The sequence below is a fragment of the Aspergillus niger genome (assembly GCF_000002855.4).
Source record: "Aspergillus niger supercontig An11".
Classification (NCBI taxonomy): domain Eukaryota; kingdom Fungi; phylum Ascomycota; class Eurotiomycetes; order Eurotiales; family Aspergillaceae; genus Aspergillus; species Aspergillus niger.
The window spans coordinates 2,296,038-2,319,083 of record NT_166526.1 but is presented as its reverse complement, the minus strand read 5'-3'; the positions used below and the strand labels follow the sequence as shown (position 1 = coordinate 2,319,083).

The 23,046-nt window shown below is 52.2% G+C and overlaps 11 protein-coding genes across 11 annotated transcripts; 5 read left to right on the top strand and 6 right to left on the bottom strand.

The window, feature by feature from the left end:
- Positions 1–718: 718 nt before the first annotated feature.
- An11g09710 (uncharacterized protein) lies at positions 719–2,745 on the top strand (the record flags this gene model as incomplete). The annotated part of the gene is made up of 4 exons (XM_059750521.1): positions 719–744; positions 965–1,193; positions 1,257–2,305; positions 2,397–2,745. 4 exons carry the CDS (start codon positions 719–721, stop codon positions 2,743–2,745), a joined length of 1,653 nt encoding a protein of 550 aa, XP_059601679.1.
- A 300-nt stretch (positions 2,746–3,045) lies between these two features.
- An11g09700 (uncharacterized protein) lies at positions 3,046–4,710 on the bottom strand (the record flags this gene model as incomplete). Its single annotated transcript, XM_001394891.3, has 1 exon — positions 3,046–4,710. One exon carries the CDS (start codon positions 4,708–4,710, stop codon positions 3,046–3,048), a length of 1,665 nt encoding a protein of 554 aa, XP_001394928.1.
- A 1,154-nt stretch (positions 4,711–5,864) lies between these two features.
- An11g09690 (uncharacterized protein) lies at positions 5,865–7,544 on the top strand (the record flags this gene model as incomplete). Its single annotated transcript, XM_001394890.3, has 5 exons — positions 5,865–5,948; positions 6,000–6,056; positions 6,112–6,348; positions 6,405–6,893; positions 6,945–7,544. 5 exons carry the CDS (start codon positions 5,865–5,867, stop codon positions 7,542–7,544), a joined length of 1,467 nt encoding a protein of 488 aa, XP_001394927.1.
- Positions 7,545–7,659: 115 nt separating this feature from the next.
- An11g09680 (uncharacterized protein) lies at positions 7,660–8,529 on the bottom strand (the record flags this gene model as incomplete). Its single annotated transcript, XM_059750520.1, has 1 exon — positions 7,660–8,529. The coding sequence occupies one exon, from the start codon at positions 8,527–8,529 to the stop codon at positions 7,660–7,662; it is 870 nt and encodes a 289-aa protein (XP_059601678.1).
- Positions 8,530–9,694: 1,165 nt separating this feature from the next.
- An11g09670 (40S ribosomal protein eS27) lies at positions 9,695–10,221 on the bottom strand (the record flags this gene model as incomplete). Its single annotated transcript, XM_001394888.3, has 3 exons — positions 9,695–9,877; positions 9,963–10,025; positions 10,219–10,221. 3 exons carry the CDS (start codon positions 10,219–10,221, stop codon positions 9,695–9,697), a joined length of 249 nt encoding a protein of 82 aa, XP_001394925.1.
- Positions 10,222–10,901: 680 nt separating this feature from the next.
- An11g09660 (uncharacterized protein) lies at positions 10,902–12,523 on the bottom strand (the record flags this gene model as incomplete). The annotated part of the gene is made up of 7 exons (XM_001394887.1): positions 10,902–11,012; positions 11,062–11,726; positions 11,783–11,878; positions 11,944–11,990; positions 12,072–12,229; positions 12,293–12,302; positions 12,384–12,523. The coding sequence occupies 7 exons, from the start codon at positions 12,521–12,523 to the stop codon at positions 10,902–10,904; spliced, it is 1,227 nt and encodes a 408-aa protein (XP_001394924.1).
- Positions 12,524–13,858: 1,335 nt separating this feature from the next.
- On the bottom strand, positions 13,859–15,102 carry An11g09650 (uncharacterized protein; the record flags this gene model as incomplete). The annotated part of the gene is made up of 3 exons (XM_059750518.1): positions 13,859–14,343; positions 14,427–14,723; positions 14,853–15,102. The coding sequence occupies 3 exons, from the start codon at positions 15,100–15,102 to the stop codon at positions 13,859–13,861; spliced, it is 1,032 nt and encodes a 343-aa protein (XP_059601677.1).
- A 1,467-nt stretch (positions 15,103–16,569) lies between these two features.
- Positions 16,570–17,366, top strand: An11g09640 (uncharacterized protein; the record flags this gene model as incomplete). The annotated part of the gene is made up of 2 exons (XM_001394885.3): positions 16,570–16,686; positions 16,755–17,366. The coding sequence occupies 2 exons, from the start codon at positions 16,570–16,572 to the stop codon at positions 17,364–17,366; spliced, it is 729 nt and encodes a 242-aa protein (XP_001394922.1).
- Positions 17,367–17,893: 527 nt separating this feature from the next.
- Positions 17,894–18,775, top strand: An11g09630 (uncharacterized protein; the record flags this gene model as incomplete). Its single annotated transcript, XM_059750517.1, has 1 exon — positions 17,894–18,775. The coding sequence occupies one exon, from the start codon at positions 17,894–17,896 to the stop codon at positions 18,773–18,775; it is 882 nt and encodes a 293-aa protein (XP_059601676.1).
- A 478-nt stretch (positions 18,776–19,253) lies between these two features.
- An11g09620 (uncharacterized protein) lies at positions 19,254–20,247 on the bottom strand (the record flags this gene model as incomplete). Its single annotated transcript, XM_059750516.1, has 5 exons — positions 19,254–19,372; positions 19,434–19,635; positions 19,686–19,807; positions 20,016–20,142; positions 20,194–20,247. The coding sequence occupies 5 exons, from the start codon at positions 20,245–20,247 to the stop codon at positions 19,254–19,256; spliced, it is 624 nt and encodes a 207-aa protein (XP_059601675.1).
- Positions 20,248–21,462: 1,215 nt separating this feature from the next.
- An11g09610 (uncharacterized protein) lies at positions 21,463–23,045 on the top strand (the record flags this gene model as incomplete). Its single annotated transcript, XM_001394882.3, has 4 exons — positions 21,463–21,506; positions 21,572–21,730; positions 21,785–21,845; positions 21,891–23,045. Coding segments are annotated over 4 exons (1,419 nt in total), but the record flags the coding sequence as incomplete, so codon positions are not given.
- Between the last annotated feature and the right edge of the window lies 1 nt (position 23,046).

The window sequence follows — 23,046 nt, the reverse complement described above, 5'->3', positions numbered from 1 at the left end:
CAGTGGGTCACCTGCAGGGTGCCATATGTCCAGCCATTATTTGGGGTGAAGCGAACAAGGCAGGGCGCCGTAATCAGCACTTCCTCTCGGCCGGCTCGATACAAAGGCATTCACTGGGTTTGGCTTGGGAACTCCCATTGGAGGGACTGATGCTCGTGTTGCAGCTGCATAATTGCGCCCAGTCGGAGGTAAGACCAGTCTAGGCTTGGTACCTCATTCTGGCCTTCGGTTGGTTCATCGCCGTCATCGGAGTCGCCTAAATTACCCCGACATATGCATGTCTCAGACCGGTTAAGAGCACGGATATTCCCTTCACATTAGGCGTGTACGCCCATAAAGCGAAGAGAACTCCAATTGTCAATGATTTAAGGTTATTTCCTATCGTCACCCGAAAGAGATCTCAGGGTGTTTTGGAAAACATAGCATGTCTCCATGCGCACTGGCAGGAGCCTCGTTTATGGAACTCGGTAGAATTCGAGGCCCCCGCCGCTAGATAAGCTAGCTGCGCGACTTATCTGCATCGGGTTCAGATTAGATCACCGTCACAACGAACAAGTCAATTCGACTCAGGCGCTTGCCATGCAACTAATGATATGGAGGAAACTTAACGCTCTTCCGTTTTTGCTGTACCCAATTACAGGATCTGGAAAATCCATACCCCCAGCTGCGTAGCTGCATTTTGACAGGCGTTCAGGCCGCCTAGCCTCGTGATTTAATCATGCCTACAGCACCCTTCCTGGCGAGGTAGTACGGACGCGCTACTGCTGCATGCTGCATGCTCCAATTTGCCAATGGAACTGGCTTCCTCCTGCAGGTTACGTATCCGGACTGATGCGATTTGGGCCGAATAAGCTGAGGACGGGGTTCATGTCTGCTCGTGGTTCAGGCACCCTCCCGAAACGACACCAAAGAATCTTACCTCGGACATACCTAATAATTGCCATTCTGTTACTCTTGAGCCTAGCTGTGTTTTCAGTATGATGAACATTCCAGCTGTGTACAAGGACGTGTTGTCCTTTGCCTTCGATCGCTCGGTTGAGTATGACGAGAGCCAGCCACTCTACATTGATGCGAGAAACCCATTGCGCAGTCTAAATGCTATTCAACTCCGTCAATTAGTGCGGGCTCTGATCGCAGGTCTCAGGCGGCATATCAAGCAAGGAGAGTGTGTGCTGGTTCATCTGGGCAATAACGTAGGTAGAACCCACAGGCAACGTCTAGTTCAACAATGACTGGAAATGATTAAATGTCCTTAGTATGTTCACCCAGCCCTCTTTTTCGGCATAATAGGAGCCGGGGGCGTTTACATGGGTGCCAGTCCCGACAGCCCACCTCATGAGCTAGCCAATGTTCTTGAGCTGGGGAGACCAAGGCTTATTATTACGGCAAGCCAGACGCTTCATGCTGTCCAGAGCGTTGCAGCCAGCAAAGGCCTCGGTCCGGAGCAAATCTGCCTATATGAAGAAATGGCCATCACTAGCTTTCTAGAGCCAAGCCCCAGTGATCGTCGCGAAAATGCTGAAACCATCACATTATATGATCTTCTCTCCTGCGGCGAAGAGGATTGGATCAAATTCGATGACGAAGCTCTGGCTAAAACCACACCGGCAGGTATGTATTGCACCAGCGGCACCAGTGGGCTTCCAAAAGCCGCCATCGTCTCGCACTATGCCGTTGTCTCCGAGAAATTGAATATGTATTATGAGCTTCCATACGATGTCAAGAGACTAGTTGTTGTCCCAGTATACCATCGCTTCGGGGCACTCTGGCACACATTCCCGATTCGTCAAGGAGAGCCGGCGTACTTCTTGCAAAAGTTTGAAATTAATCACTTTCTCACTGCTGTTCACAGTAACAAAATTACAGACGTGTTTATTGTGCCAGCAGTGGTCCATCTCTCGCTTCAGTCCTCTCGGCCTGTGGCGGAGCTCCTTTCATCTCTGCGCATGGTAGGCGTCTCAGGTGCACCTATCGACACGGGATCGTTGCAGAAATTCCAGGCATTACTACACGCCCAGGCTACTGCCGCGCAAAGCTGGGGCATGACAGAGACTGGCCCAGTACTTATATGCAGGTATGGAGAACGCGTCGATAAAGCAAGTATCGGAAAGCTCGTCGGGATAAACGAGGCGAGACTCTTCGACGACGAAGGCATAATGATAACCAGCGACAACTGCCCCGGCGAGCTATACGTACGAGGTACAGGGCTATTCTCAAATTACAAGGGACGAGATGACGGGATCGACGCAGAAGGATGGTTTCGCACAGGGGACGTGGCCTACCGACAAAACGAATACTACTACCTGTTCGGCAGGGCCAAAGAACTCATCAAAGTACAAGGGCAAGTAAACCCCCAACCCTTCATTCAACAGAGCCCTTCCTGCGATATTCCCCAGGAATCAAGTAGCTCCCGCTGAGATAGAAGCCATCCTTTCCAAGCACCCAGGAATATCCGATGCCGCTGTCCTCGGAGTCCAATCCAGCGACAAGAGCACCGAACTCCCCCGAGCCTTCGTGGTAAAATCATCGGCCTTCAACACCGACCTGACTGCAGATGAAGTTTACCAATTCGCGAAATCCCAATTAGCAGGCTACAAGGCTTTAGATGGAGGTGTGGTGTTTGTCACCGAGATTCCTCGGACCGCGAGCGGGAAGATCCAACGGGCCAAGTTGGCACAGATGAACGCTCGACGGGAGAAGATCGCCCAGGTACTTTCTCGTCGTGTTATCAAGGTGATTAGTTGAGCAGGAAGCTATGTGGGAACCGCTACCTGGCTCGTTAGCTACAGTCAACCGTTCCTGCACTTGGCACGTGTCGGTCCTACATCAAGATCAAGTCTTGAAACTTTCGCTTAAAAACAAGAGTAACGGTCAATAACAAAACGACTATAGCACATACAATAAGTAGATCAAGTGACCGAAAATGTTTTCTTTCGTCTATTTGGTGTATGGGTATCTATGTAACAAAAATCCAGATCCAGATCCAGATCCGAAGCGAACATCATCCGTAACGTAACAATCATAAAGTCTCCCTATTTCTCTCACTCATTCATTCTGGCAAGCCGTAACCTCCGTAAGCAACTCATCCAATCCACGGAATCCTTCTTCCACGGCCCATTTCTGTCCCTGAGCGGGATGTAGAACATGGCAACTCGCGCCGACAACCAACAGGCCAGGAGGTCTCGAGCCCTCGGCTTCAAAGGCAGCACTTACGTGCTCCAGAGTAGACCGGATGACGCGTTGGTCTGTGCAGGAGGCTCTCTCAATGATTGCGCAAGGAGTGTCTTTGGGCCATGGGGTCCGTGGACGGGTACCCTCTGCTGGCTGCGTAGTCAAGGATTCTATGAGCGCGGACAGACGGTGCAGGGCCATTAGGAAGACAACGGTTTGTGTAGGAACGTAAGTAGGAGGCTCTGGGGCTGCGCCTTTGCGGCCTGTGCCTGTGCAAACCAGGACTTGGTCGGACACGCCTCGGTGCGTAGCTGGAATGTCTGCGAAGAGGGGCGCGCTCAGTGCACTGGTGATACCGGGGAGGACTACGGGTTTGTAGCCTTCGCCTCGGAAAAATTCAAATTCTTCGCCTCCGCGGCCGTAGAGATAGGGGTCGCCCTGCTTCAGTCGGAGGACGTATCTTCCTCGATGCAGGGAGTCTAGGCCCATCTTCAAGAATTCCTCCTGGGCCTGGTCTGCGTTGCCTGGGAACTTTCGCGCGATGTGGACCTCTGTCCTGCGGGGGATGAGTTCTAGAACAGGTGCTGGGACGAGTTTATCGGCCAGGATGATGTCGGCAGCCTGGATGGCGTTGTATGTTGCGCGTGTGAGTAGATCGGGGTGTCCTGGGCCAGAACCGGCAAGAACAATCTTGCCCTTCTTTGACAAAGGTTCTGGGCTGTTGATATCTTTGAGTCCATCCTTGCTAGACGAGTAAGCCTCGAGGATGGCGTTGATGTCTTCATCCGTGATAGCAGCCAGTTTGCGAAGGGGCCAATATTCACAGATTTGGGACAGCCAGCGCATGCGGCGGGTTTTGGCTGCAGAGATGTCGTCTTCTGTTACCAACGTGTTGAATGTATGCCGTTGGCCAGTTGCATCATCCTCGTCACCCTCTAGCGGTGCATCACATAGTCCAGCAGCATAATCCTCGGCCCAAAGGCGCTTTCTCACTGCACCAAGCCTGTCAATGGCACTTCCGAGATTTGATGGAAGACCCGAGGATATTTCTCTCCGAAGTCGCGATGCCAGCTTACAGCCGCGTCCTGATGTCGTGATGCCGATATGAAGAGGGCCGTCCGAATACGTAGACAGCAAGCTGAAGGTGCAGAGTTCCGGAGCATCTGACACATTGACTGGGATTCTCAGACGACGGCAGAGCTTGGAGATGTGTGCACTCAGTGAGTTGTTTCCGCCTAGCGTGACGAAGACCGTGTCTACAACGTGGTCGACTTCCTCTCTTCCTAGGCTCGTAAGATCCTCATCTTGGAACTCTCTGCGGATCCACTTCACAGAGCCGTTCTCAATCCGTTCGACCAACGTGTACTGCAGGCCCTCTGTGTCCGGGGAGATGAGAATCGGCTTTGCGCCAGCTTCAGTGCTTTTTGCACAACGGGCTGCTGCAAGAGGGTTGGCCCCGATGATCAGATGGACGTGAGACTCGACGTTCACGGCTGTCAGTAGAGGTGCCGGAACACCACTATCTGAGGCGTCCTTCATGTTTGAATTGCCACCGCGGGGTCTTGCGGTCTAACCTTCAATATTTGCTTGAACTTCGTTTTGTCGAAAAAAAGGTGCTAGTACTAAGAGCAAACAAGACCCTGAATTGGACGACCCAAGTCGATTTATGCTTGCATCCCACAAAGCGAAGTAGCCAGTCGATTAAGTTTCCAGACTCTTCAACTCCGCGGAAAAGCCAGCTGATGAGCAACGATTGCAGATAAGAACCACGCTCTCCAGTCAGCACGTCTGCCAGGTCGATAAGCGTATCACAGCGATTAATAAACTGAGTCACCACAGGAAACCAGCGGGATTGCAGTCATTTTGCCTCTGGGAAATTTATAGATGCATTTCCTGATGGGGTTAAGGTGATATTGCGTGATCGCATGCAGTGGCTTAGATAAGCCGACCCCGGATTGGGCGATTCAGTATGGTGCCTGATATCAGTGGCACCCATAGCAAAGGACTGTTCGATGCCTTGTACTTTGGTCATGATATATGGCAGAGCAGAGTAGTAGTCGAGATTAGCTAAAGAATCATTTCCACAACGGGCGTGACTCGTGCCCATGTCTTTAGGAGCGAGTATGGATAATGATATAATTCATTGCGAAGATTTGGTGCCTGATACTCTTGCCAGAGCCGGGGAGCTTGCACTGATGGAAACCAGGTCAGTTCTATACCTGGATCAAAGTGCTGGATGGTTCGTGGTGGTCTCGTGTGCTTCTCCTAAGTTAGTAGTAACCAAAACATTGGCCCGATAGTGTGTGGTAGTGGCCGGGAGTGTCACACTCATCGTTGTAGACAACCAGATGTAGTATTTGTGGATTGGTTTCAATAGGAATAGAACCATACCGGCTGCGAGGTTAGTTTCATTGAGAGATGAAGAAACACGTCTACTGTATATTAGCATTCTTGAAAGATGTTGATCTGGTCCAAGTTGCTGCAGTGGTGTATATCACGTGATAAAGCTGCCGCCAGCTCGAGCTGCACGTCAGAGCTCCGATCCAGTCCATGCTTCCATTCATCTTTCATCATTCCCCAGGCTTCCATCTTCTCCCAATAATCCCTCCCATATCTTGCATCCTTCTATATCTTCTACAGGTTGATACCCGCCAAATTTGAATTATACCCTGCTGTGACGCTCCTCCGTCACCATGTCCGAAACCCTGTTGAAGCCGGAGAAGGACTTCTCCAAGGATGCTGACAAGCTGATCCCCGAGGCTGAGCAGCTTGCTAAGGTCGGAGCTCTTCCTTTATTTCTGCAAACGTAACTTACTGACCGTCAACAGACCGATGTTCAGGGTGCCATTGACAAGCTCCTTGTATTGGAGAAGCAAGCAAGACAAGTATGGTCCTTCCTTCGTCTGTCTGGCGACAACGCAATTCTTACCCATCCTACAGGCTTCGGATCTTGCCACGACATCGCGCGTCCTTATCACCATCGTCACAATCAGCAAAAACTCGGCAGACTGGAACTTGCTGAACGACCAGGTCCTCCTGCTATCCAAGAAGCATGGCCAGCTCAAGCAGGCCGTAACGAAGATGGTCCAGACGGTGATGGGATTCCTGGATGAGACGCCGAACTTGGAGGTCAAGCTGTCTGTCATTCACACGCTGCGGACTGTGACTGAGGGCAAGGTCAGTGCAATAACCACCTAGTCAGCTCCGCATCATGCTGATGCGCGTCTATATAGATCTTCGTCGAAGTCGAGAGAGCCCGTGTTACCCGCATCCTTTCCAATATCAAAAAGACCCAAGGCGACCTTAATGCCGCCGCCGATATTCTTTGCGAGTTGCAAGTCGAAACATTCGGTTCCATGACCAGACGGGAGAAGACAGAGTTCATCCTGGAGCAGGTTGCTCTCTGCATAGAACGGGGCGACTGGACACAGGCCACCATCCTCAGCCGCAAGATCAACAAGAGATACTTCAACCGCAAGCCGAAGAAGAGCCCGGAGGAAATTGAGAAGCTGAAGAAGGAAGCCGAAGAGAAGGAGAAGACTCGTAGCCCGGATGAGGCACCAATGGAGGTGGACGATGACGTGACCGACTTGAAGCTTCGCTACTACGAACAACAGATTATCCTCGCCAACCACGACTACAAATACCTGGATGTTTGCAAACACTACCGGGAAGTGCTGGATACGGAGTCGGTGGAGAACAACCCGGAGCAACTTCGCGCCGTAAGTTTACCTTGGGTGGTTAATTAGTACCTTCAAGCTGACATCGTCTAGGTTCTCGCTAGAATTGTCTACTATATCGTCTTGTCTCCCTACGATAACGAGCAGTCGGATCTGCTGCACCGCATTCAGCAAGACTCGCGGCTCTCTCTCGTCCCAGTTGAAGGCCGGCTAGTGAAGCTCTTCACCATCCACGAGCTGATGCGCTGGCCGATGGTGGGCGAACAATTCGGCCCTCACCTCTGCAACACGGATGTCTTCAGCCCTCAGCCCAGCCAATCGGTCGAGGACCAGGCGCACCGGAGGTGGCAGGACCTCCGCAAGCGCGTGATCGAGCATAACGTGCGGGTGGTGGCCAAGTACTACACACGTATCCAGATGGGCCGGTTGACCGAACTGTTGGACCTGACGGAGGAGGAAACGGAGAAGTACATCAGCGAGCTGGTCTGCTCGAAGACAATCTACGCCAAGATCGACCGTCCAGCCCGACTGGTCAACTTCGCCAAGCCGCGCGATGCCGACGACGTGCTGAACGAATGGAGCAGCGACATGAAGAGCCTTCTGGGGCTGCTGGAGCGGATCGACCATCTGATCACGAAGGAGGAGATGATGGCGCGGATCCTTCCCACGCGAGAGAAGGGCAAGGCCCGGTAGATTACTGAGTAGCAGAACCGCAGATATACACTGATGAAGTAGAATGGGACAATAATGACATCGTCATATACATACATTGCATTCCTCTATGCAACTAATCTACTCTATCTATATTCTAGAAAGGCAGCTCCATCTCATTAACATCCACTTCCTCCTTCTCCTTCTTTCCCCCATTTCCATTGAAATCCCCAACAACGCCCCTCACAAACCCTACCACAGCATCAAGATACGGCCTCTGCGCCGGCACAAAATGGCCCCCGGGATGCACCACCACTCTCCCCTCCACATCCTTCGCATCACAAACCTCCACCAACGCCTTACTCCTCCCCTCATCGACTACCGCATCCAACGACCCCAAAACATGCAACACGGGCGTCTTCACCCCACCCTCATAAAACCCTCTATACCTCGGCCCCGGCGCCCTAAACCCACTATAACAAACCGCGAACTTCAACGGCGCCTGCCCTACACTCCTCACATTCTCCCACCACACACTCGGCACCTCAAAGCCCTTCACATTCTCCCCCGTTTCCTCAAACACACTCCCCTCGCTCGCAAACTTATTCATAACCTCCTCTCTCCCGGGCTCCAACAACGCCGCCACAATCGCCGCCATCGCTGCGCCCTGCGAGAACCCCACTACGCCGTCGAACGGCCCCTCGGTCTTGATGACGTTGGCGATCGTCTCTAGTCCTAAATGCAGGTCTGTATAAAGGGGTGGGTTCGCGGTGGAGGAGCGCCGGAACCAGCCGTAGGCTTCTGTTGGTTCATCGTTGGTGCCGCCTTGGTTTGTGGATGGTTCGTAGCCCGGGATATCGGAGGGGAGGAGGTGGATGGGACCGGTTGGGTAGGTGGTTGTGATTGTGTAGCCGGTCGTGGGAAGGAGGGTCTTGGTGAGGTGTTTTATGACGGCGCGGGATTTGGCGTGGAAGAGGGTGCCGGATTGCGTGTAGCCGTGGAGGCAGAGGAGTTTGAGGGGGGGCATGATTTTTTTTTTATTTCTCTTTGACTGGGAACTTTGGTTTCTTTGTGTGAAGGGGGTGGTGTTGGGGGTAGAAAAGAGTGTAATAGGAGAAGTAATATATGGGAGTAGTGTATTGAGGACGATGGATGTCGGGGAGAGAAAAAGTACTAGTGGGAGGGAGGATGAGAGGAGATAAGATAAGCGGGGTGGATGGGTGGTTTAGTTGGTTGGGGTATATTCCTGTCTACGGTATGGGGATGGGCTTAAAGTGGATTGTAGGATAGATATAAGGTAGGGACTTCTTTGATTTATGTCTAGTTGTTGATCAGTTAGACGTTGTTGAGGGTTATGTCTACGGTCCAAGGGGTGACACTTATATACATGGGCCGGGATCGTTGGATGAGTCTAGATGCAAGGGCACTCGGTGACCCCAGCTTCAGCATTGCGGAGGTGCGGGCCAGATCTACGCATTTCGAGGGGCTACTGGGCTACCGGGCTACTGTTACAACCTGATGTCCATACTGACCAAATAAAACATACGATTGCTACCGCACGAGGGTATCACAACTCTGCAGGGCCGGCACCGTCCTCTCAGACCTAGTAACCGGCTCCTGCAGCCAGTCACGCCGCTGCGCACAATACCGGAGCCGCCATCATTCATCTTCCACGATGAAATCTGTTTTTCCTCCTTCCGCAATATCCGAATTCCTGCGGCAACCGGCAGAAGCGCATGTGCAGACGTGACTGGTGGCGTTGTATGATTCTTCCCCATCGTGCCCCTGTTCGAGGTACATCCGTCGTAGGTACAAGGAACACAAGTTGGCGAATAGTAAAAAATCATCAAGCGAAAAACTCAAGAGCAAGATATAAGGCAAGAGTAGTTTTTGGTAGTATGGACCGATCATGTGCCAGATATCCGGAACTCCCCTGCGCAGAGATGTAGGAAGATAAAAAGTAGTAAACGCTTTTTTTGAAAAGGTGTATCAAAAACGAGGTTCTGTGCCTGGTCAAAAATTTTTTTCATTTCCCTTGTCTGTGTGGTTCCGCAGGGCTTTCTCGCAAGGGGCGAGGATTCCATCTTCTATCTGAATCTGTTTCCTCAGAAAAACGAGATATATTAATCCATCATCATTGAAGAACGCCACATTGCTTTCATAATCGCTCCGGCACGGTTGGGTCGAGACGTTTACTTGCGGCGGAAAGAGCAGCCCTCAGTGAGACGGGCCTTACCACCGGTGGGCTGGCACAGAACGGTCGAGCAACCAGCGCAGACGACGACGGTCTGGGCGTGGGAGAAGACGGTGGTGATGGTGAAGCAGCCGGGGCACTTGACGTCCATGAAGAAGGAGCGGGGAGCAGGCACAAGGGTCTGTCGAAGTAATAACCGATATCAGCCAACCCATTCCCTTCCCTTTCTTATCTATCACTTTTTTCCCGATACGGATTGTTCATACCTTGAGCTTGTGCTTGCGGGCCTCAGCCTGAGGCGCGGGGTTGAGGAGGTCGACCGCGAGAACCTATTTCGAAGGGATATCCGTCAGTTCAACATTCTTCCTTTCCTTTCGATGAAAATTTCGAGATGCCTGCGGCGACGGGATGGTGGCGACGACGGGGTGCACTGATGGCTAGCGGCGACAGCCATTTCTATGCAAACATGCAGGGAGATATGTCGGGCAGGTTGTGGGATGGCATCGAAGGGGTAGAACGTACCATCTTGACGAGACAAAAAGTCGATCAGCGAAGGGAGTTGAATGTAGCGCTGATGGAGATGGCCTGCTTGAGGGTGAAAGCAAAAAGGTGGTCTCGTGGAGATGGCGAGCGCTGAAGGGAATTCTCGACGGCGTCACCCACGGCGGCCCGTTTGGGGGCGCATAGGGTTGCAACCCTCTCGCTAATACTGCCCGAACAAGCACTTTTGCCACCGCCCGGCAGTGGCCCCTGTGGCTGATGCCTTCTCCACCAATCACGGGCTGCTTATATCAGCCGCCAGATGCTGCTAGATGCTCCAAGGTCCTTCGATGGAGCTCCCTTTCTTACTTTGTACTACTATCTATTTACCTGCTACTCGGACGGGCAGATCGATTACGGTGGTTGACGCATTGTCGCCACTCGGCAGACTGCTAATCTCATACAAATACATTTTCTATCGCTAATCCAATATACGCTGCTTAGATACGGCCATGACATACGTTTTCCGGTCCGGTGACATGTGCCTGCCATTCAGACACCGGACGACTTGCGACTCGGTTCCAATGCTCCTGATAGCGCAAGGCCAGGATGCACGAACGGCTTTTCCGTCCAATTAATCTACCGTCTACCGTCTTATGCGATTCGACGTTCTCCACCTTTGACTCCATTCTTTCGTACCCTCACCGCCATCATTCGCAACCTCATTAGTTCAACTTCTTCGCATCTCCATTGGCGGTCACCACTTCCACGTGCGGGTGCTTGATCGTCAAGCACCAGATGTCGATATAGTCACATATCGTCGTGATGATGTCGTGCTGTTTTCAATTAGCGTCTCGCCCTCTAATGGTCAATTATTACACTTACCACGAAGCTGCCGTAAACGCCGATCGACAGACCCAAGCACACCCAGACGAAAGCAATCTGTCTCACACCATCGCCCAGCACACTCGGCCAGTACCCAAAGACCGCACCGGCACTGTCAAGCACCGCCAAAGCAAGGGGAATCAGGAGCATGTTGAAGTAAGGGAAGCTGGCTTTGACCAGGTGCGCGCAGATCATCCTTCCCACGGCATATGCATTGATCATGCCGACATACAGGCAGAACGGGACCATGTAGTTCTCCAGGATGGTGGGTTGTAGGTAGAGATAAGCCGGCACGAGAGTCCACACCGCGACCAGAGGGAGCAAGCCATAAAGGGGCTTGATTGGGTCCTGACCACGCTCACGGCGCACCTGCATGACGTGCACAATGCTGGAAGCAATGGCGAAGAAGAGGAGAACTCCGCCGTAGACGAGATACCACTGCGTAAAGGCCATATCGTAGATGTGCTCGGGAATGAAGGCGAACTTGGGAACTCCAACGGTCTCCAGCATGGAGCGATGCCAGAAGCTGCCACCGCCCATGTAGGCCGTAAAGCCAAACACGACGCAGAGAGTCAGGACACCCTCGACGGGGCCTGAGATGATTCCCAAGGTCAACACCTGGGTGTAGTATTCATCCCATGTCTGGACGTAAAAGGTCATAGTCGCTGCATCTTATCAGCACTGCACTGTGCTCATGGGACTTGGCCGAAGAGCCACCTACATCCGAAAAGGGTCAACACCGTTGCCCAAGATTGGCCAAGGTTCATAGCGGCCGCGAAGATCAAGACTCCCAAGGCCGTGTTGCATGCATCGACACCTGCAGGCGAAGCTTAATTCCCGGTCCGACATTGTAAGTGGTCAAGGCCGACCCATCTAACTTACTGTGATCAAACAGTTCACCCAGAGGACCGCTCTGCTTGGTTCTCCGCCTGCAAGATCAGATTTAGCATGCAGTCTACCAGCGGACAAGATAATCACATCAGAAATGGGGCGCAAGGGGCAGTTCGTACGCTTGGATGCCGTCTACGCCGTCAAACGTCTGGTAAAGGAACAACCCGATGGCGCAACTGGCATAGACCCAGGGCGGGCAGTCCTGGTCTAGAGTCGGGTTGTACCAGAGAATGGTGAAGAAGTTGACTACCACAAAGAAGAACCCAGTCAGGGTAATCTACCGGTCCTCAGTTATTGGTCTTTGTCGCAGCAGGGCCAGTCCAGGGCTAAGATGACTTACGGCATTAGGACTAAGACCGGGGGGGAAACAAAGGCTGTTAGCCAGACGAGAATAAAACTAGAGGACGAAACAAGCCAGTATCGTCACTTACGCCATGCTCATAGGGAAGAACTTGATCACGAAGTTATTATAGAACGGCTTGAGGACATAGCGGCTAACAAGCGAAAGATCGACTCCTGCATAACGGTATTCCCGCAGCTTGGGTAGTTGATGCTGGCGGATGTACACCATGTTGCCTGTTGGTCACAAGGGGCCTGAGCTACAGCGAGCAATACGGCCTGTAAATCTAGATAGTCAAAATGCTTGGACGTAGATGGTCTCTTGAATCTTTGACGCGAGGAAGGTCAAGCCGAAAGCGGGCTGGAGTTGATGCCAGAATTGCAGATGCCGCGCGGTAAAGTAGTAAGGAAACAAGGGCCGGAAAAGGCGAACCAGGGCCAGGGGAGCGGAGAAAGGGTTGCTAAAGATTAAGGATGAAGCTGGTATAAGGACACGGTCGAAGTATAAGAAGAAAAAGAAAAAAAAGAGACGAAGAAAAAGAAGAAGAAGATAAAGTAGCGCGAGTGGGGAGAATAAAAGAAGAAAAAGCAACGCGGCGAGGAAGAGAGAAGTGGGTGCTTGCTTGTTGATGTCTGTCGCTTTTTTTCCGGCCTTGAATTTTCTAGTAACTTTTTTTTCTGCCGGCGGAAAAGTCCAGGCAAAGGCAAAGACGGGAGGGCGGACGCGGGGAGCCAAAAAGCCAGTGAGGGAGCCGTATCGAGGCGGTCCCTCTTCTCTTCGACGGCCAAGAACTTTCGACGAGTTTAGGCGCTGCGAAGAATCCCACCGCACAGCGTCGAAGGACCAGGTGGATTTCCGCGGAATACCCACGTGCAGTGCTGCTTTTCATTTGCTGGGTTACCTCGGACGGAGGAGACAAGACCGCGCCAACGTCTCCTCATTTCCAACGACCAGTCTGCTACGGAAGCCCGTCTGTGATCGTCGTGGGACAGGTGGGGGGCGCCAGCACACCAGCAGCCAGTGTGCTGAGTCGCGCGACGACCGAGGCAGCTTGCCATGACGGAAATGAATTTAGTCGACGACAAAGCGGAGTCGCGCAGGATACGCTAGAACAGTCAAGCGGGGCCATGGATCAACTTTGTTTACAACAGCTGGTCTTCGACTTTGCAGATAGCTTGGAGATGAGCGGGAGAGCAGGATAGTAGATAGCAGATACAAGAAAATGTGTGTCAGTTTGAACATAGGTATGCTAATGCTAGATACGATACATGAAGGGAACCAAGGCCGGCTCCTGAGAGGAACAATGAGCTGCGTGCCGAGTGTGTACACTACCCCATATGGCTCGAAGGCCTCATGATTCGGCATTCGCTGCAACAATAGACAGGGCTGAGTCGCTCCATCCTTGATTGGTCTCCTATTTATCCTCCATACTTCCTATTCCCTCTCTGCTCATTGGCGCTCGGACCGTTGAGGAACACAAGTCATCGGGCTTGGCTCCGTATGCCCGGGTCCTGGAGAACTCATCCCGTGATCAAGACCATGTGATGATCGTCGAGGTGAACCGGCTTAGCCAACAGGACTCCAGGGCATGGGGATCAGGATCCGACTCTGCATAGTCTGGATGAGTGGCACCGTCTTGTGGACAGTTTCCGCCCAGCCTTCGATACCCCAGGATTGTTCCCGGCGGACTTTCCGCTCTTCGAGATTCGCAAACTGCCAGAGATGGTGCACGGTGTTCAGGTCCCCGATCTGAACAAACCACGCTCCAACACCCTCCATCACCTCCCGGCGAGCCTTGAGGCCACGACGCCAGTGTGTTTCCCACTCCAGAAGATTCCCGGGATGAAGGGTATATGATCGGAGCTCAAAGAGGCCGCCCAGGCGCCGCGGAGGCGTCGTGGGCCAGAAAGAGAATTCCTGCATCAGCGACGTTTTCTTGCTCTTGATCAAGCCCTTCAACTGCCGGTCAAATTCGGGGAATTCGGGGTGACAGGAGATGTTGTGAAGGGAAGCATGGTAGCCTTCATATCGCTGATATTCCCAGATGTGAACTGCAAGAACCGTTAGCATCCACAGTAACAGAGGCATTCTCAGCAATAGTGAAGAACTGGATGGGCGCGTCAATTTAAAGTACCAAAAGTGTCATTATCTCCAACCTGCGTGCGCCAGCTGCCAACCAAATTTACCCGGTTCTCGGGGTCGGCAGCCATGCGAGGGTACCACTGGCCGACGAGGTTCACATAGTCGTCAACTTTATCGGGCTTCACGTCGTGAAAGACGATGGAATGTACGTATTTTCCACGGGCGAGAACCTGCGAGAATGACCGTTCGATATCTCTGTCCAGCTGCTGGCCTTCCTTGGTTCCGTAGATGAGCGACGACAGGGGGCCGCGCTTCGGAGACTGACTGGCTTCCTGCAGCTGCTCGTCTCCTATAATACGGTGGGTAGAAAGTGAGCCCAAAGCCTTATTATCAAGAACTTCAGCGGCATCAAAAACGGGATGTTTGTTACTGCTCGCATTGCTCTCACTCGGAGCAGTGGGAGCGGTAGCGTACTCACGAAGGCGGTCACGGGATGCAGGGGATGGGGCAGAGGTAGAACCAGAAGCATCGACAGACTGACTCTCTTGCTGTTCTCTCTTCTTGCGAGCAACCTCCAGGTTCTCGCGGAACTCCTTCTGACGTGCGTTAAACTCAACAGCCGAGTCGGGGGTGATGTCACGGATAGAGGGGGCGCGGGAGGCAGTGGCAGTGGAACTGAAGGGGCGAACCAGCGAAGATGCCGGCCGCAACAGGCGGGGGGCGAGCATGATTCCGTAGGGAGCTGATTTAGCTATACAGAAACGGATGCGATTTGAGGCAAGGGGATACAGTGGGGAGATTCTTCACAAAATAGTGACAGGACCGGGTGGTCGGGCAAGAAACGGGAGGGATGTAAATGAAGGATCGAGGGACGTGTGTTGGGTTGACAGCAATACAGAAGAGGAGCCCAACGACAGCGATCAGACTGCGAAAGGCGACACAAGAGAAGAGGGGTTTACCGACAGGAGAGGGGAAGTAGATGTAGGAAATAGGAAGAGTAACTGAGACAGCAGGTAAGGGCAGGGATGGGAGAGGTAGGAAGACACGCGATGCGTTACAACGACCTGACCGACGGCTGAAAGGAAGGCGCACTGCAGCAGGAGTCCACGGAACCAGTCACGTCGCAAGCTTCCAGAGTCCAGGATCAGCAAAGAGGAGGGTCGAATTGTTGGGCGGAGAAGTAATAATCCCCAATGACGGTTATCGGTTAACAGCCACGGGTATGTAGGATATTAGGTGACAATCGAATAGAACCAATGGAGGGCGAGTGTGGAGAGTGAATGGGGGGAGGGAAGAGTGAGAGGAAAAGAGAGAGAGGGAGAGAGAAAAGGAAGGAAGTTGAGTGGTTAAGGTACTTCCGGACGGCACAAGTGGGAAGCTGGGGAAAAAGGCGTCACTTGCTCATCAAACTGGAAAAAAGTGCGGGGAAACAAGCGTGTGTCTGTTCTTGTCTGTTCTGCTAAATAACGTAACTAGGCTGTGCTCTCTCTCTGTCCTCGGCTTGCTGCCAATGTACATGAGCTGGGGCCTGCCTTATATAAGGGCCGATCACCAATCCCAGCCCTAGTGTACTAATCCCATTGTGCTGATACAGCTCTTGTTTTCTTCTGTGGATGATGTGTAGTCCCCGAGATAGACATTCCTCATGATTTGTCCATTCCTTTTTGTCTAGGCCGATCTTCGTTGCCTGGCACTGCATCTCCGAGACCATGACGAAAGCGGTCTTGCTTCCTTTCCTCCGCGTTCACAACGACGGACATGATAACGGGACATGAGGTTATCTTCATTAAAACCTTCAACCCGATTGGTAACGGCTCGTCAATTGCCTATATCTCACCGGGTCTTTCGGTAGACGAGTCGATTGTCGTGGCAGCATCCATCACCGCCTCAGGCGTAGCTCCCAGCACCGATGACGTCGTGACCGGAGCTGTCTCTTATGTAATCAGAAGCGAGCCGCGCGGTGATCCGGGCCCGGATGGCTAGTCCTAAACAGGACTAGCTCCGTAGACCCCAATCCGGTAGCTCCTCTTGTTGCCGGTCACACCCCTCCAGCCTGGCCCGCCACTGCTACTGACTGTGAACTGTCCTACCTGAGAGCTCGTTGACTCGGCAAGAGTCCAGGCGCATTTTGCTACACTTGACACCCAGCACTTCTTGATCTAGGCTCTGGACATATTTTCTCCGTGTCCTACACTATGGCGGATTCTATGAACCCTCCCCTCTCGTACGAGGCATCAGCCACAACTACTCATCCGCACGTCGGAACCACCCTCCCAACGGAGGTGATCTCATGTCTGAAGAATTCTCGATTCGTGAGTATTGCGAATTCTATAGCCCTGTATGGTTGTCAGGCTTAAAAGCTGATCCTTTACGTCGCCAGCTTCATCTTGCAACATGTGATGGCTTGACCCCGCACATCTCGCTCATGTCCTACACCTACCTCCCCTCGACTCCCTATGACCCGTATCCGACGATCATCATGACCACCAACCCCTCCTCTCGCAAAACCAACCATCTGCTCACCAACCCTTGCGTGTCCCTTTTGGTCCATGACTGGGTTTCGCACCGTCCGCCTACCCGGGCTCCCAATCCCGATGGTCGCGAAGGGTCTCCCCCACCTGCAGCGACACGGTCATCCTTGGCGAGCCTGCTGTTGAACCTGAACACAAGTGCCCTTTCCAGTATCTCCACAACTATCGCCGGTACCGCGCGCTTTCTGGAGCCTGGCTCTGAAGAGGAGGCTTGGTGCAAGAGACAACACTTGGAGAACAACACCTTCGAGGAAGAGCTGGGCACTTTCGGGCAGCAGCTGCAACAGCAACCCGGTCAAAGAAGGCCCAGTATTTCAATTGACAGCGATGTCCGCGTCGTAACCGTTCAGGTGCGCGAGGGCCGTATCGCAGACTGGAAGGGTGGCGTGAGGGATTGGCAGTTGGTATCGGAGGGGGAGGGCACGGAGGGAACGATGGTTAATGGTATTGCTCCCGTGTAATGCTTGCTCGAATCTGTTCTATTCTGTAAATCATAGTCTATGAGTGGAAATAACATTTTGGGAAATTGCAAGCAAGCCTAGCTCCAGTCAGTCAGTCATCGGAAGGTTTCGGCGGACTCGGTTCCTGAAGATCTCTGCAGACACGATCTCGCAGTCATGCTCCTGGACGAATATGGAAGTATCCGCTGCTGTACATAGAAAATTGAAAGCTACATGCAAACTCAATCTCAAATTAAGCTCTGGGGAGAGTGAAAGCAAAGCACGAAATTGAGATCGGAATTGCGTTCATCATCACATGACACGATCCGGGGGAGTCAGTGACGTTCAATCTTATCGGACCGCAAGCTCCATGAAATTCACACGAACTGACCGTCTAACATCTTGAACCCAATCCCTCCCTCACTCACTACCTTCTCTAAACTCCTTCCTCGGAATACAATGCAAATACACCACCAACCCTACTAACCACCACCGTCCCCAACCTACAAACTAGCCCTCTATAAAAAAAAAAAAGAAAAAGATTCAAAATGCGCCTCGCCCACCTCCACCTCCCGGACATAACCTCCTTCACCCGCGTCGCCAACCTCCAACAAACACTGACAAGCCGGCTCCTCTCGCACAAAAAGCACCTCACCCCGAACCCCCCCGACCCAACCATAATAACCTTCAGCCCGAACCCAGTCTACACGACCGGACGCCGCGACCTCCCTCCCTCCAACACCACCCACAGCAACAGCAATGGCAATGGCAACATACTCTCCCTCCCGCCGAGCCTCGAACCAATCCGCCAGATCCTAACGCCCCCGCAACCCAACAAACCCTACGACCCCAAATCCCGGATAGCAGAATACCACCCCACCCTGCGCGGCGGACAAACGACCTACCACGGACCGGGCCAACTAGTCGCGTACACGATTCTCGATCTACGGCGATTGGGACTCACCCCGCGGTGCCATATACGGTTGTTGGAGAATAGTGTGATTGATGTGTTGAGGGAGTATGGGGTGAGGGGGATGGTTACGGAGGATCCGGGGGTTTGGGTGCATGATACCCATGGACAGAAACAGGGGGGAGGGGCTGGTGGGGGGAAGGGCGAGCTGCCGAAGAAAATCACGGCCGTGGGGGTACATCTCAGGAGACATATTAGTAGTTATGGGATTGGGTTGAATGTGACGGAGGAGCCGATGTGGTGGTTTCGACAGATTGTGGCGTGTGGGTTAGAGGGGAGGGAGACGACGAGTTTGCAGGGGCTGGGGGTGACAGGGGTAACGGTTGAGGAGGTCGCGGGGATGTTTGTGGGGAAGTTTGTTGGGAGGGTAAATGGGGATTTTGCCTGTGGGGATGGGGCTACCGGGGAGGGGATCGAGGAGGTGTATAGGGTGAGTGAGAAGGATTTGTTGAGGGAGTGAGCATTTATAGACTCTCTTACGTTGGGGGAGGGTACGATTGACTAGGTGTTGAAAGAGAGTTCTCGAGTATGCGAGATACGGCGTATTCATTATCAATGGTACATTTGCATAGTCTATACCAAAATGGTCGATGCGGAGATCGACCAAAGCGAGTGATGCAATATAGATAAGCAGCCATGGGTGTTTCGACTGGCACGCTTTTCTGGAAGGTAGCCACAGAGCAAACATTAGGTATACAGGATTACAACAAGGGGTCCAACAAGTATATATAGAGAAGAGAACAAAACGAGGCATGACAGGCTGAAACGCCCAGGAAATGATAGCTCGATGCCAGTGAAGGGAAAACCAGGGCATTTCCCTGGTCGGAAAGGTCACAGCAAATGATCCAGCTCAATGGCTGAAGAGCAAGCAGGTAGAAGGGTATAAGAACAGAGCAATGCAATAGTCGACAAGTCATAAAGGATGGCCAGCGGCATGTCTACAGAATGACACACCGTTCGCCGGATCCATTCGAGCCCTGAGTTTTGACTTCCAGGGCGACCTTTGCAGCTTCGTAGAATGTTTCCATGATACCACGATTTTGCACGGCGGAGCACTCTGCCAGGGTTGTCAGGAATCATTACACGAATGACATCACGGGGATAGGAGTCGTCCTTACCCAGGTATTTCACGGCACCAATTTCCTTGGCTTTCGCCAGTCCTTCTTCGTAGGTGATCGCGTTCGGGTTGTCGTTGAGGAACTCGTCCTTCCTCAAATCACACTTGAGGGCAGTGAGCACCAATTTGACGCCGGCGCAGTTCTCCGAGATCTCTTCTATCCATTTGCTCGCCACGTTCTCGAACGAATCGCGACTGTCAACCTAGTAGGAGTCAACCTCTGGTCCAGACCTCGAGGAGCGGGAATTCTCACGCTGAAACAAAGCATAATCACGTGTGTGTCCTCATAAGATAGCGCGCGCAGTCGGTCAAATTCTTCCTGGCCGGCCGTATCCCATAGCGACAATTCCATGTGTACATTGTCCACGAAGATATCTTGAGCGAACGTAAGCATGCGAGCCCGGTCTTTGTAAGAAGGAGGAATTACCATGCACGTAGTTTTCTGGGAAGCAAAACGGTCAGCAAGATAATCATCATCATAGACTAAGGAAGAGCATGCGCACCGAATACAGTAGGCTCACTATGTAGGTGGGAAAGATTAATATCGCAACGTGAAATTAGCGTTCAGAAAGGTCATCCTCACTAGACCGTAGGAAAGTATCTACCAGAAAGTTAGCGGTCTTGGCCACAAGGGAAAATACAAGGGGTGCCCACCCTCTGGTGAAGACATTCAGAGCGGAGGTCTTGCCGCAAGCGCCGTCCCCTCTTATCTGGAATCAGTATTCTGCCCATCAAATGTAACTGCCAAGGCTTGGTTAAACTGACAATAGCACCATCTTGCGTCGAACGACCTTTTGACGGCCACAGAGACTCATTGTAACGGTAGTTGGGAGTGGTGAGGGTGTCGTGATGCGCGGAATAAAGGGTCCAAGTAGATAAGGGAGGGAAGGGGCTAGATGGGGAGGGGATCAACCGAAGAGCAGGATGGCAAGCAGAATGAGGGGATAGTGAAAAGAAATAAAGTGTGCGGAGTAAGGGCTAATAGGTACGAATAGCGTTTCACGAGGGACTGGTCTGGCTAGAAGAAAAAAAGTGGTTGCGAACACGAAGATAAGTCGTGGGCCGCCGTGCAGCGAGGCCGGTCGATGTCATCGGCTCCGTCCTGCAACGGGCGATCCGCAAATGAGAGACGATCGTCATCTGCCAAGTGCCTGAGCCGCTCTGGAAGTCGGGAAGCGCTGAGTTCGCTTCGCCACGCCTCGCAATAATTCACCCGCAAAGATGGTTAGTTCTGACTGTGGGTAGAGTGTGCCCTCCACAGTAAAAGTGGCAGTGTCTGTTTGAGTGAACCATGGAGGGAGTTGCTTATAGCCCACACCATAGTAATATGAGTGAGCGCATCCTTCCTGCCTAAGGCGGTGCGGTTAGTTAGTTTAGTTAGATGTCGGTTTAGCACGCAGATTCAGGCTGTGACAGCCGCCAATTGCTCAGATTTGCTTTATATTTAGAATCATTGCATGCAAGTCTAGCTCGAATTGGTCTGACTAAGTGTGTCAGAGTCCATGTTCCTGTCACTGAGCCACTAACAGGCAGTAATATTAGACTCAACAGTGCACTAGTTAGTGTGGGTGGTCAGTTGTCATGGAACCTGAATTGAACTTAGTATATATATAGTACAGTAAGCATACTGTAGTAGTACTAGTAAGCCCGCGGCAATCATTGCGGAAGGTCATTGGCTGTCGTGCGTAGAAAAAGTCAAGTAGATAACTAGATCATAGATCCGACAGTCACTTGAATAACTAACAGTCAATATCTGTTAGTAAACAAGCCTCAAGTCCAGTGATGGTTGTATTATACTACTTAGAATGTGGTCTCGGTCGGGCCCGGCGAGGAAGCTACAAAGGCGGGGAACTTCGAGACTTTGGCCCCAGGCTCCGATAGGCGCGGAAGCTCTCCATTCCTCGCTCACCTTCATCCTCTCCCATCTCTTATCTCCATCGGTCTTCTAGCACGCAGTCGATCCTCGTTTACCTCTCTGTTCTCGATATTTCTAGATACCCCAAATTGCGGCGAGGTTCAGTTCGTTCATAATGTCTGACGATGATGATTTCATGCAAGATTCGGGTGATGAGGAGTAAGCCTGTGTTGTCCCTTCAACCTGCCGGTGTTCGCGGCCGCTAATCAGCTGAACTATCACAGGTACGACTTCGAGTACGAAGATGCGGACGATGACGAATCGGGAGATGTCGGTATCGAGAACAAATACTATAATGCCAAACAGATGAAGATAGACAACCCGGAGGAGGCCATCGATGAATTCTTGGGAGTTCCGGATCTAGAACAAGACAAGGGTGACTGGTAAGAGGCGTGGACGTCAGTGATGGTTCAGACAAGGTGCTGACGGTAGCCAAGGGGGTTCAAAGGACTGAAGCAGGCTATCAAGTTGGAATTCAAGCTTGGGAGATATAGCGATGTAAGCGCCCCTTGGCTCACTGATGATGTGATACTGACTCTTCAGGCCGTTGAACACTACAGAGAGCTCCTCACTTACGTCAAGTCGGCCGTCACTCGTAATTACTCCGAAAAGTCCATCAACAACATGCTAGATTATATCGAGAAGGGTTCGGATGATGACACAGCTTACCAGTGCATGGAGGAATTCTATTCTTTGACCCTGCGCTCATTCCAAAATACCAACAACGAGCGACTATGGTTGAAGACAAACATCAAGTTGGCACGTCTTTGGCTGGAACGAAAAGAGTACGGCCAGCTGAGCAAGAAGGTGCGGGAGTTGCATCGGGCATGCCAGCGAGAAGATGGAACCGACGATCCGAGTAAAGGAACATATCTCCTCGAACTATACGCCCTTGAGATACAGATGTATGCCGAGACGAAGAATAACAAACGACTAAAAGCGCTCTACCAGCGTGCCCTTCGCGTTCGGTCGGCGGTGCCGCACCCCAAGATCATGGGAATCATCCGAGAATGCGGAGGGAAAATGCATATGAGCGAGGAAAACTGGGAGGAAGCGCAGAGCGACTTCTTCGAGTCATTCCGGAACTACGATGAGGCGGGCTCAATACAGCGAATCCAGGTGCTCAAGTATCTCGTGTTGACCACGATGCTGATGAAATCGGATATCAACCCATTTTATTCCCAAGAAACCAAGCCGTACAAGAACGACCCCCGCATATCCGCTATGACCGATCTAGTCGATGCATTCCAACGCGACGACATCCACGCCTACGAAGCCATCCTTAGCAAAAACCCGGACGTCCTGGCCGATCCCTTCATCGCCGAGAATATTGACGAGGTCAGCCGAAACATGCGGACGAAGGCTGTTCTCAAACTGATCGCACCGTACACACGATTCACCCTTAAGTTCATCTCGAAACACATCCGGGTCTCGGTACCCGAGGTACAAGACATCCTGAGCTTCCTGATCCTGGACAAGAAGCTCAATGCCAAGATCGACCAGGAAAACGGGATTGTGGAGGTTGAAAGCGCTAGCGACGTGGACCGGTTGCGGGCACTGCAGGAGTGGAACGCATCATTGCGGTCTCTTTGGCAGGCGACCTTGAACGACGGGGAGGGATTCAGGGAAGATCCCGCACAGCTGCACGGTATGAGAGGTGGAGGGCCCATGTTCCAACCCGGGTTTGGAGATGAACCGC